Source organism: Sciurus carolinensis, chromosome 7 (genome assembly GCF_902686445.1).
Source record: "Sciurus carolinensis chromosome 7, mSciCar1.2, whole genome shotgun sequence".
In the NCBI taxonomy this organism is placed as follows: domain Eukaryota; kingdom Metazoa; phylum Chordata; class Mammalia; order Rodentia; family Sciuridae; genus Sciurus; species Sciurus carolinensis.
In genome coordinates, this window is record NC_062219.1 from 33,159,859 (window position 1) to 33,173,521 (window position 13,663).

Below are 13,663 nucleotides of genomic sequence, written 5' to 3' on the forward strand. Positions count from 1 at the left end.
ATAACATCTAGACATTATGTATTAGAAATTTATTGTACGACACCATATGTTGTTTTCATATTCCTTTCATATCATTGCTCAAATATGTTAGTACCTGACAAGAAATTTAAAGCACTAAATTTTTGCACACTTTCCTAACCCACCTACTTCTCAAACACCTCTTCCCTTTACTTTTGTGAAGAGAACTATATATTCTGTTTTATTTAATTATTACTAACTTTATGTTATTCATAACAATCTAATTATTTAAGATTATAAACAACTAGAAGTATCAATATGGATAAACAATTCTTTTTAGTTAATGTGATATACATGTTTTTCTAAGATGATCAGTAAAGAATTGGAGGCATAAGTTTTTCTTGTAGTCATGAATTTAGTTATCATATGGTAGTCTAATTAATAGAAAAGCTGTTTCTAGAGATTTTTCAGGTATTTATAAAGTGATATAACTCACCATGGCAAAATTGAGACACAGTATGTTCATAAAGAGCCTAACACTTTTTTTTTCCCATTTGGAAAGGAGTGTGTGTGTGTGTGTGTGTGTGTGTGTGTGTGACAAATGGAACTAGATAAGACAATCAGGATGCAATAATTATAAGGCTTTGACTATGGAGGAGTATCAGCTACATTTTACACATAAATCAGTAGATTCCTCCATAGATTTGCTTCCCTGGGCTTTCAGGGCTCTGTACACTCCACTCTGGTTTTCTTTCTTCCTTACTGATGCCTCTACTTCTAAGGTCTCTGCTCATAACTTTTTTCTCTCCAATTTCTTCAAATAGAAATGTTCCACCTTTAATACTTGGTCCTCCTATCTACACTCAATCCCTGAGTATCTTACCTAGTCTTATATTTTAAATAATTTTCTATGTCTAAGACTCAACTTTTTCTCTCTGGGGTAGACTCTTTAACTGCCTATTCAACATCTCTACTTGCATGTTTAATAAATATTTCAAACTCAGCAAGTCCAACTGTCCTCTTGCTCCTTCCTTCCAAATCAGCAGCAGCCACAGTCCAACATCCTTTCAATTGGCTAAAGCCAATTCCAACCTAGGCTCTCTGCACTGGCAGTGTCCTCTGCCTAGGACATTGTTCCCTGAATACCTGAAAGGCTACTTCCTTCACCTCCTTCTAGTCTCTGCTCAAATGCTACCTCGGTGATTCTTATCCTTCCTTCCTCTTTAAAGTTGCTTCCTGTCCCCAGGGCATCCCAACATTCCCACTTTCTCATTCAGCTTTACTTTTTCTGTATTCCCCTTGGCACTTCACCTAACATACCAAATCATATACTCCTGTTTGGCCTTTTGTCTTCATCCCCTCTTCAAATGAAGTTTCATGAGGGCCCTTAACTGCTCTATCCCGGATGTATTCAAGAGTTTTGGATATTGCCTATCACAGAGATCAGTCAGCACTTGTTTAATTCAGGAGTACATTACCTGCATGCTCTTAAACTCATTGTTATAACCATGGTTGCCTCCTCCACAGAATGAAGTTTCTTTACCCCTGTGAAGAAATATTATTATTATATACTGGTCAAAGTATTGATATGAGCCCTTATGGTAAAGTGAGTTTTAATGGATTTTAATATAGCTTCTGCTTTTATATAAGTAATTTTTCTGTCAATGATAGCATAAATGTGTTTATTTGCATGCTTGAATTCATAACCATAGAGGAATAAGCAGAATGGTAGGGCAGAAGGATGGAGAATTCTAGGTTCTATAAATAGAATTCAAACTTTTTCACTCTTAGACATTGACAAAGGGAATAATTTAAAAGGCACAGAACCAAAGAAAAGAATTGTCAAGCTCATCTGCACTTTGTGATTAGAAGAGTTGGATTAATATGTTATTTTAAGCATTTAAGGTTTTAGGAATAATCTTTGGCACTTGGAAAGAATATTAATTCCTATTGTACACTGGAGGTGTCCAGGGGAAATAATACAAAAACATGAATAAAGAATACTCAGGGTAAGTTAATTATAATAGTTGGTAAGGGGTAGCTAGTATATTCTGTAAATTGAGTTTATTTTTAACTTTTGGGATTTTCTTCCCTAGGCTGTTGCTCTGTTACTTGAATAACTTCTCAAATTCAATTAATTTATCTTTTCCATATTTAATCTTTAATTCGAACAGTGTCAGCAATTTTTGGCACAGTCAGTTTTCATACTTAGGAAAAAAATACTGCTAAATGAACCTAGATCTTCTTAAAGCAACAATAGTGTACTGGTTCAAATTTTGTCTCTGAAGGGAACAAGACTCCAGTTTCTGAAGACTGGCCTTAAAAGGTGTCTTTCATTTGCTTCCTCATACTCCACCTCCTAGGAAAATACACACACACACACACACACACACAACACACACACTCACAGCTTCTGTTCATGTTTGCACTGAAGGCTCAAGTGGTCACAGGACAGTAGTCTAGTGTCTTGAAAAAAAATCATTTATCAAAATTACTCTCACTCAGTTTAAGTACAAAATAAAGTAAATTACAAAATTAAATATAAATCACACTTCTGACGAAGGTATGCTCAACTCTACCACTAGTAAGGAAGAGAAATAAAAAAGAACCCGAACAGAGAAGGCACTGGCAGTCCTAATTATAAGGTGTTTCAACTCAGTTACCCCAAGGTGTCAGCTCAAGCCCTTATCTTAGTGAATTCCAACAAAATCATTATTATAAGTAGAACTTGTGTTAAAAATATATTTTCATTCTTCTTGCACAGACTTTTGGTTTCCCAGTGTTACTAGAATTATTTGCAGATAACTAAGTTTTAAATTATGTGGGACGCTAGAGTGTTCATTAATGAAGGAGAGAAAAGGATTTTTTGAACCAAGTCTTTGTGGTAAAATTTCCTAAAATTGGTCCTGTTTATCTTTCTATTTCCAGAAAAATCTAGTATGTTTTAAAATTTCCATTTCCTAAACTAGTTCAATGAGAAAGATAGTAAATACTGCAAAATTTTTTTTGAAGCAAAAGATAAAAATATTCTATGAAAAAAATCTCTATTTCTAATGCTTCTCAAGCAAAAACTTAAGCAATTTGCTCTTCGAACTGCTTATGTTCTTTCCTTCCAACCATTAATTTGACTCTGGAAAGCACGCATGGAAAAATGAGAGCTGGCATTTGGAAAAGATGAGTTGATTTTATCTATCATAATTTAGTTCAACTTCTAAGTACTAGATGAAACCTTTTGGAACAAATTCTCTATTATCTTTTCCCTGTCTAATTAACACAGTTGAGATCAAAGCTGAGTTTCTCTCCCACAATTGTGTAATGACACGGGTGGCTGATGAACAAGACTTCTGTCCTGATACCCAAGTGCTTGAGAAGACTTATCTTCTTTGTAATCTCCCTGTTGGTCTTTTCCTTCCCTCTTTTACTGCCATTGTTCTAGACTGGATCCTCCTGGTCTCCGACTAGATCAAGTTCCCTAATTGATCATCCTGCTTTCAGAACTGCAGAATCTTCCTACATACCACACATCTCTCTAAAACTTTTAAACTCTTTTAACTGTTGCTGGAAATGGACATACATGTTTAATGAATACAAATTTGAGACAGAATATGAAGAACCAGGACTAAACTGGAAAATCTGGGTCATAGGTCAACCACAATACATTCCTGGAGATGTCCTATGTAACTAATTTCACCATCCCTGTGCTCTACAGCTTCCTGGGGGCTGTCAGAACTCTGGGGAATGGGTCAGCACACATTCTAACAGGACCCTATGTCTTGCTAGATCCTCCTCCATAATGCAGCTAGAATGGGTTCTCTGAAATGCAAGTCTCACTATATTCTCTTCAGAACACCTCATAGCTACCATGGTCTCCTACTTTCTTCAAGATGGAAGTCACACTCCTTAGTCCTGACAGGTAAGTCCTTCATGCAGAGGGCAGTTCATTCATGGGTTCTCCACCAATATAGAATCACTAGTGAGTGCTATCTCATTTCCCTTTCTCACTCCAGAGCTATGGCGGGCTTGAGAAAAGAACCCAGTTGCTCTGGACAGATCTAGAGAAAGAACCCATATTGAAGGACACAGCCTGACAGTGTGCAAGGCTTGGCAAGTGGAGGATACCATCCAGCAAAGACATAGGAGGGAGCTTAGTGAGCTGAGCAGGGATCCAGTTTTCAGGCCCACTCACCTTCTGGATGGGCGCCAGTACCATGCACAGACTGCAGGGGCAGACCCGCTGGCTGACAACATTTGGCCTGCCCCGCTGAGTTCTCAGAACCCAGATCAGGAATAAACCCCACCAGCAAGCCCTCTCTGATGTTTCCTGACTCCCACACCTGGGGTGTGCTATCATCCTTTTGGCTTCCTAGTACCACGTACTTGGTTCTGGTGCTGTGGGTTATCACACTAGATCATGACTACGATCTTCCTTCCCACCTGGAAAAAGAGCTTTAGGTAAGGGCTGTGTCCGTAGTCCTTAGAGAGGTGCCTGTGTATTTGTCAGTTGCTATTCTGAAATAAAAAAGTTGTTATTCATGTTCTCTAAAAAAGCCCTTTAACGACTCTTCCATTATGGTTTCAAATAATTGGGTTTTCCCAAATGAGTAAAATCTAACACACTTTAGGCAAAATCAATGCGAAGATGATAATAGCTTAAACTATTGAAATTCGATATAATAGTGAAAAGGGAATCTAATCTAGTTACCAAATATTGCACATTATTCCTAAAGATGATATGCTTTATTTTAGAAAATATTTTAAGAGTTAGAAATAAAATGATTTAATTAAACTAATTCTTCAATTGCTCTTATTAAGTCTGTATTCAAAATTTCCTTGATGTAAGCTAATGTAACATGTAAGTAATTAATGGGACAATAATAAACCAGGCTCATTTTGTGTTACAGATGAGATAAATGAAATCCTAAGATATTAATTTTCCTAGTTCCCATAAGTAGCCAGGTTGAGAGTCAGGCCTTGAACTCTTAGGCCACTAGTCTATTTTATATCTCACTGCTAGTTGTAGCAAGGATACGAAGCTCATCATCTGAGAATGTCCATCAGTGTGTGAAACCCAGAGGTATTCTGGTGGTGCACTCTCCTTCCATAACTGTTTCTCATTCTGCATCTGTGGCCTCCTAACTTCTTCAATAGACCCCTAACAGTAAAATATTTGAGAATGTACTCCCATATATATTATATGTCATGTACCTAAACTACTAACAATTTTATGTGTTTAATTTTAGTAAAGTTTAATTTTATTCATATGAAATTAATTTATTAATTTATTTAATTCACATTTTAGAAAAACACTTTTAAAGAATGTTGTCCTGAGCCACAGTGCAGCCATCCACAATACAGTCAAGACACTCAGATTCCAAGGAGAGAGGACAGTGCCATCTAGTGATAGCAATGTGGAACTGCACTCTCCCTGGCTGACGTCTGGGTTTGCAGGCTATTTTAAAGACTAGGCTCTGCCAAACCCCTGCTCTTCATCCTGCACACATGTTGGAGCGTTGCCAACTCCCTGTCATCTTTCATCCCCCTTTCTCCATCAAACATATCTTTTAGTTACTGTATTTCCATTGTCATTGTAATCCCCTGGCATTATGTTGCATACATATAAGTTAGGGGAGAAAATTCCCTAAGATCCTGATTCTGTTTGTATTCACTTAAGCACATTGAAAAAATACTGGAATGAAATTTAGAAAACAATCACTCATTTACTAAGCAAGTATATATATATATGTTTGTTTCCTGGGTCATTTTCAGTCTTCTCCATTGCAATTATACTCCAAGAGGGCAGATAATCTTATCTGCATCCCAAAAGCCTGAAGCAAGACCTGCATTTGATAAACTTGGCAAGCATTTGATAAAATTTTGTTGGATCCATAAAGTTACTGGTTATTTGGGATGGAGTGATTCACATGGTTTTTATTTTCTCTAAGGACATTTATATTTTTCAAATGCTCAGTGATCAGCATGAATTATAACTAGAAATAAGAGATAAATGTTACATTGGTCAAGTTGGCTTTACAGTCATAAAAAGTTTCTTTTCTAACAAGCACAACACTGACAAAGATCTTAAAGAGACATCTAATCATTCAGTTGCTCTCAGCCTGGAAGAAAACTGATATCATCTTTATCCTGCCTGCTGCCTCAAAGGACAGCACAGTTGGGGTTAGGAATGTGCTCTTGCTGATGTCCCTGGAACAGTGGCTGGTACAGTCTCAACTTTCTTCTTTATTCTCATCTATGTGGTAGAGATTAGGATGCTGAGATTAGCCATTTAAAAATAATAACTTCAAGTGGAGAAGTGCTAGACAGAATGAAAAGGTCAAGGAAATGTCAATACTTAGGAACAGTTACATGATCATAATAGTGGGGTAAGGTTAAGTAAACTTATAATGAAAGATGATTGTCAAAAGGGCTAAAAGTAAATAGACACACAAACCTCACAGCCAGCCACTGTGCATCCATCATAAGATGAACTTTGTCAATTCTGATATTTTTGGCATAGTGTAGTCGTTTGGGCAAATCGGGAGTCAAATAGGGTTTAAAATGCTGATCGGGTTTTCGGCACTGAAAAAAGGGTAAATATTTCTCCAATGAAAAAATATGCAAACTAAGTAAAAAGTTTCATCTTCTAAGACAATGAGGCACTTTTTAAAATTAGGGGGATTTAAGTTCAAGCTAATAAAATAGGAAAAGTAAGCCTATAATCAACATAATCAGATTCATTAATTATGTTTTTATTGTTGCAACAATAATTAGGTTGAAATTTAAAATCTGATTTAAATTATGAGCAGATATTTGATGTTTTATGGTCTTATTCCTGGGTGAAAATATTAAGCCCCCATAAATCTCCCCTCTTGTTTTGACAGAGAATAGATAGGTCTATCTCAATTTTGAGTGGTAATTATAATTTTTAAGTCTAAATTATATATGAACAGTATATGAGATATATAGTAGAAGAAAGATACTTAAAAATCAGTTCTGTTGCGCTAATAATTCCTTACCAGCACAACTTTTAAATAATAATTTGCTTGGTTTTCAAATCATTCAACAGCTTTTGAAACCAAGTAAAGTATCCCTATTTGTAAAACAAATTTGTGGATTCATCTCAAATTAGAGTAAAATTTTATAAAATGATGTTTCTCTAATAGTTACTACTTGTAACTTTAATGCAGATTTAAAAACTATAAAATGCGAATCACATTGGTACCTATTAATGAAAAGAAAAATGAAGAAATGAGAACCAATAACAAAGAAACTTTCTCTCGTGACCTCCTTGAGAAACAAGAGGAAAATTGTTAAACATAACAAATAAGACTGTGAGGAAATGAAACTTCTTCTATTTCCTCATTTTCTCATATATTTTAAACCACAATGTCTCACCTATATTAGCAAGTCTGTGTCACCAATTATCTCACATTCAACTTAGAGAAGAAAAATGAGAAGCTATGAAACACAACTTCACAAAGCAAAATTTAAGAGAAATACAGAAAATGGGAGTGCACAGAGATTACAGAATGAAAGAGAAAGTGAAAAGTATTTATTGTACATCTATTAAGGGTTTTTTTTCTTATCTATTTTGGTATCTTTTTCAGGCTTCCTATTTTTCTACTTTTCAACTATTATTACTTCCTTCTTAAGACAACATTTTTGTGATTTCCAGGCAGGCACATGATTGCAGCTGCTGAGAATGCAGTTTCCCCCAAAATAAGGGGATACAAGGTGCTCCAGAGGACAACAGACAGTGATTAGTCACACTTCCCTCCCTGGTGTGTAGCTAAATAGATCCACAGAAACTTGGGAGGCACAATGCCAACTTCTGAAGAAGTACAGGGTTGTTCTTTGCTTTTGAGAACTTGAGATAAAGACACAAGAGTTGAGAAAAAATTTGGTCATTTTAAGAACCAAGTTGGTGCTCATGTCTCTATGTAGCCAGATTGTTGTGGAACTTAAAGAGTTGCCAGTTCATGTCTGGTTATGTTTGTCTAATAAAAGTTCAATGTGGGAGGCCCACAGAACAGTACAACCACATGAAACATGAAATGGTAGTTCATTTCTTTGGGGGCTCTATAGCTCCAGATCCAGCTTATAACCATGAAAACATGTACAGGAATTTCCAAAATCTGCGGTGCTTGATCCCCTTGCACCACTAGGATTATTAGAGATTTGTCCCTCTTCATCAACAGAACTTCACCTATGTAGAGATCACGAAGTGACATAACAAAAATAAAACAGTATGTGGATTGAGAGAGTCCACATATTGAAAATCTTGAAGTACCCCTCCACTCAGCATGAAAAAAACTTGTAATCCTAGGTGGTAAGTAAATGAGTTGGGAAAATTCCAGATAGCTTAAAAATTCCATTTGTCAAAGTGGTGTGCACTCATTCTGAAGAGACCTAAAATGTTTTTGGTGGTAGATTTTTTTGTTGGTTGGTATCTGGGTACAGGGGTGGCTCAGGAGATTAAACTCAGCATGTCTATACTTCACCAGTAGGGGGCAATATTGTCTATCATGTTTACTTAAGATGAGAGTATTAATGAGTAAAGGTTTAAGAGGAAAAAGGAGTGATTAACACTCTAAAGGATTTCTGCTCTAGTCACTCCTGCTTAAACCTTGAAGTGAGTCCCAAATTACATGAACCATTCTTTACCCCATGTTTTCTTTATCTTTAAGAACTTGCACCCCATCTTCACCGTTTTTACTGTAATTGCTGTCCAGTTCTACTTAAATAAATTTAATCTCATGTCAAGCAATAATAAACTAATAAATTCTACATCATAGATATATATTTGTGAATATATTTTAAGTATAAACTGTTTAAAACTATCACACAAATGGCCTGGTGTGTAGTTCAGTGGTACAGCACATGAAGCCCTGTGTTCAACCTCTCACACCATGAAAAACCAACAAAAAAAATTTCCATAAGAGACTAAGATTCACTATTTTAGATATTCAGTTGCACAAAAACTGAAGGAAATGGTGTGACCTAAAGCTTACTAGCACAGACTTTTGAATGGGACATCATTCTTTTCAATGAAAACTAGGAGTTAGGGCCAATGTTACCCCGAACTAGTTTCCTGTAGCAGTGTCCACTCCAAAATAAAAACTAAGATGAATATGCATGTTGATGGAGAGTTTAAAAAATAAATTACAAGTAGCTTAGTGTCAGAAACATTTGACATAAATTTCTCAGAACTCAGATTAAGGCCATCACCATTAATTTAGATTTATTAAGGAGACTATACTTACACTGAGTTTCTCAGCAATTTCTTCAGAATTAACTGTTTCAAAAGAAAAATCACATTACAATTGGTACTTGACAACCGCAAAAACTGTAAACAACTCAGGTGAATTTGACATATTTATTAATAACGATGATCTGGCAAAATTAAATAAAAGATGATTTCAGATGAAGTATTACTTTAGCATTTAAGAATAGAATAGGATGTATTTTTACTCAGCAATATTAGCTATTACCATAGACTCTACAGACTAATGCTACTTGAACATGGGAATTTCTCATTGGTTTCTGTGTGATCTTCCCAGAAAGTCAGGAAGGGACTCTGCGAAAGTCCCCACATGCTCTCAGGACCTTGGTTATGGTTACTCGCCTTCAGTTTTACCCCCTTTCCCCTTTCATGTGGGTATCTTCACACTTACAACTAAAGAAGTCCTCGGGTATATTTCTAGTCCTGATGCGAGGAGCTGGCCCTTCATACATGTAGAAGTTTATTTGAGGAAAATAATCAGTCATATATTCCACCTTATCACAAGAAGTCTGGTCCATTCCTGAATTTAAAAAGGGAAGAAAGAGAAAAATAATCCACTGAGTGTGTAAACAGGTAGTAGCAACAACAATGTGTTTTTGGTTATGTCGAAAAGGATACTTTATGTTGTAGATCTCAAACAGAGTTTAACTGAGAACTTATACAATTTATTCTATTACTTTTCTCTAAATAGCAGAACTTAAAATTTGTGGTAGTGGAGGGAAAGGGTCATGTTTATGAAGGAAGACTAAACAGCAATATTAAACAGACTTTTTTTCAATGTAGTTCAATTAAAGTAATTTTGAAGAAGAAAATCCTCTGTGGGGTAGTTAAATCTTTATAAAATCTGATTTGTTAAGCAAATGATACATTTTTAAATCAAAATAGCAACATGTGCTTTTGTTAAATAATACATTAGGAGTGTAGGGATTCACAATCTTTACTTTTATTGTTTAAATTTATATAAGTGGCATGTGCTCCAAAAAGACTTGGCAATCAAATCTTTTTTTTTATTGACTCTTCAAATTGCAAGTAAATTTTTATTTTTAACAATTTCTTTTAACAAAGTGGATCCCCTTGATTTTAAAACAATAAAGTGTTAGAGAAACTTTCTAGAAATTTAAAAAACATAAGCCTATGTTTCCCATTATCTTGATATTCCAAAGAGGGAGTTCTGCAGACCACTCCCACCTCACCCTGTTCCTTCCAGCTCTGGAGTTTGACTTTGAATGCCCTTCTCAAGAAGAAAGTTGACCACCCTAGCTAGAAAAGGGTTCCGCCTGCTTCATGTACTTATGGCCACCACTGGTGAGTCTAGTAGATTGAAGAGCACTTACATATTAGATAGGAAAGCATATTTGTGGAATGAATGAGTATTTTACAACCATGTAAATGCATTCTGTGTGCAGGACAGTGGGTAGCTGCTATTTTACTTCCTTTAATGTTCACGTTTACCAGGCTCAAGAATTAACCTCGAGCAGAGAAATGTGAGGGGACGGGGACTTTACAGACAAACAGCTATGTTAAACATACATCTGTTCAAATAAATTAAAGAAGAAAAGGAAGTAGCAAAACTTGCCAATATAGTAAATTGCAGCCAGCCTACATGAAGGAATTACTAGCTGAAAAAAATTCCAAAAAGTTCTTTTCAGATTGAATAACAATCAAACCACATCCCTATTAAGTACTTTCAACTCCATTTTTACAGAAAAAAAGAGTATGTGAACAGATTTTTAGAAATGTTAAATAAACAAATTAGAAATTTTAATTTAGTCCTCTTTTCTTCATAATCTACCAGAAAAATTTTCTTTTCTTTTTCAGGAGCTTCTAGGTCTAGAAATGCAGACTTTAAAATATCATTATTATTTTTATATGACCCCTAAGATTAAAAAATATAATCAATGTTGAGTTATGATTTTTTAAAAAAGGAAGCTTACCATGGTCAGCCAAAAGGATTATATTGACACAATTGTGTAAATTCCGCTGTTTTAGGCCCTCCATCAACAGTCCAAAGGTACTATCCACTAACTGTAAGGCTTTAATTAACTAAAAACAAAAACAACAACAAAAAAAGAATTAAGATAGTCTTCATGAAATGTTTTAATTATCCAAATAATTACTCAATCAGGTAAAATTAAATGCATTTTTTTTCTTTAATGTGGTGGGGTTTTGAAATAGAACTTCAGAGCCCACCACCCATGCTACCACATTTACCAAATACCAATTCCCTAAGTATCTATAAACAAAGAATTGAGCTGTATTTCCTATAAAGGAATATAGTCTACAAGCCAATAAATACATGAAGCAATGTTGAATGTCAACAAACACTCTTTGAATCTCAATGTTTTCATAATAATGCCTGATAGTAGAAAGGGGGATCCCAGATACTTATAATAAACAAAGGGCTGTATACATTCTGGAAGATCATGTGATAATGGGTAACTAGAGAATTGAAAATGAGCATATTCTGTAATTTAATAATTCTACTTTTGGACATTTGTCCTAGTAAATACTTGGGTTACACATGAAGATTTTATATAGATAATCATCACATCATTGCTTTATAATTTGAATTCTGGGGAAAATAAATTATGGCACATGCTTTAGAACACACACTCTACAACACTTATAAAACACTTTTGAAAAGAACAAAGACATAGGAAAATACAATAGTGTTAAACATTAACAAATGAAAAAGAAACTGTATCACACCCATATATATTACATAATTCTGGTTTTGTCCTTAATATAGTAAGCATTTCTTAGTAAACACACATGCACAGAAAACTAAAAGAAAATATATCAAAGTACTATGGTGGTTTGCCCAAATATGAATTAGAGTTCATTTTATTTTATTGTTTATATTCTTTGTGTTATTAGATTTTTCTACACACACACCACACACACATATACACATTGAACTGACCTAAAGTTTTAAGTAAATTTTGCTGATATAAACTTTTCAGTAATTTTTTCTGTAAATGAGAAAGTATAACAGCAATGGATGGGGGAACATGTTAAATTTCATAACACTATTATAAAAATAATTGTCTTTTTTTCTCTTCTCTCTTCCTTCTCTCCCTCCCCTTCTCTCCTCTGCCTCCCCACTTCCTTCCTCCTCCTCCTCCTCCTCCTCCTTATTCTTTCTGAGAACAAAACTTACAAGCCAAGTGGAGTTAAGAGCTTCTGTGCATTATCTCATGAAATTCTCACAGAACAGACATGAATATGCTATTGGAACTTCCAGCTGTCAGGCCTGGAAACTTGAAGTTTAAAGAAATTAAGAAACATGTTCATGGTCCCACTGTTAAGAGACAGACAGAATTTAAACCATGCTCAACCTGCTGCTAAACTCACCACTGACTCCAAATGACCTTCAATTTTAGGATCATGCACTCTGGCTTGTCAATGAGGTTCCTACTTGTTTTCGTGGCATAATGTCCCTTTGTACATACTCATTCTACACACCCAAGCACACTAAAACCCTTCTTAGCCTCCTCTACTAGCACCCTGGCACACTGCTACCAGTGGATTTTGCACAGTTCTGGAATCACTTGTGTATGTATTTGCCACCCAAGGTCAGTAAAAGATCTTGCATGTTTCCTAAACCTCATGGTTCCTAAACCTAGTGACTTTTTTTTAATTATTATTCTAGAGAATGAACCCAGGGATTCTCTATGATTGAGTTTTATTTTTTATTTGAGACAGGGTCTCACTCGGGTACCCACACTGGTTTCAAACTTGCGATCTTCCTGCCTCGACCTCCCAAGTAGCTGAGATTACAGGCAGGCACCACTGCACCTGATTAACCTAAAGTCTTTAACAAAGTATACACTCTATAGAACAAAAGAGTGTACAGTTTGGGGGAAGGGTAACAAGGACATAATGTTTACAGTGGTGGGGCAAACCAAGGGTGGGTTGAATACTCTGTAAGAAACTGCCTCTTCCCATAAAATCATGACTGTTCACTTCCACAGTGGACACAGTACAATCCTGGTATAATGATTAAGTAGCAAGACCCCTAATGAAAAATTGTGCCTTGGATCCAGAAGCCCCTCTTTGCAAAGTTGACTTGAAGGCTGCAGAATATCCATCCAGTTGGCAGGAAGCTCTCTGCAGCCATTGCTATGATCTAATTTCTGGAAACGACAACATCCTTCTGCACTTATTCTACTCCCACGTGGAGGCAGAATAAGTGGAGTCCAGTGCTCTGAAGTTCACCCACCGTGTGCACGAGTGTAACCAACATTTTAGTCAATCTGTTTTAAGTTTTCTTTTCTAAACTTTTTCTTCCCAACTGACTTTTCATCCCAGCTAATAATTTCTTTGTCCATAATGAATAACAGTCGAATCTTACTGAATATGTAGACCATCATTTGAAGTGACTTGTGACCAGTCAGGACACTCTGCATCCAGTTCATCTACTAT

General features: G+C 35.6%; 1 protein-coding gene across 1 annotated transcript in view; it reads right to left on the reverse strand.

Annotated features, from left to right (window-relative positions):
• Enpp3 (ectonucleotide pyrophosphatase/phosphodiesterase 3) overlaps nucleotides 1-13,663 on the reverse strand; it is a 97,052-nt gene that overhangs the window by 23,812 nt on the left and 59,577 nt on the right. Inside the window, 5 exon segments of the mRNA XM_047558745.1 lie at nucleotides 1,437-1,503; nucleotides 6,407-6,534; nucleotides 9,219-9,250; nucleotides 9,630-9,758; nucleotides 11,173-11,281. Coding sequence (XP_047414701.1) covers nucleotides 1,437-1,503; nucleotides 6,407-6,534; nucleotides 9,219-9,250; nucleotides 9,630-9,758; nucleotides 11,173-11,281 — 465 coding nt within the window.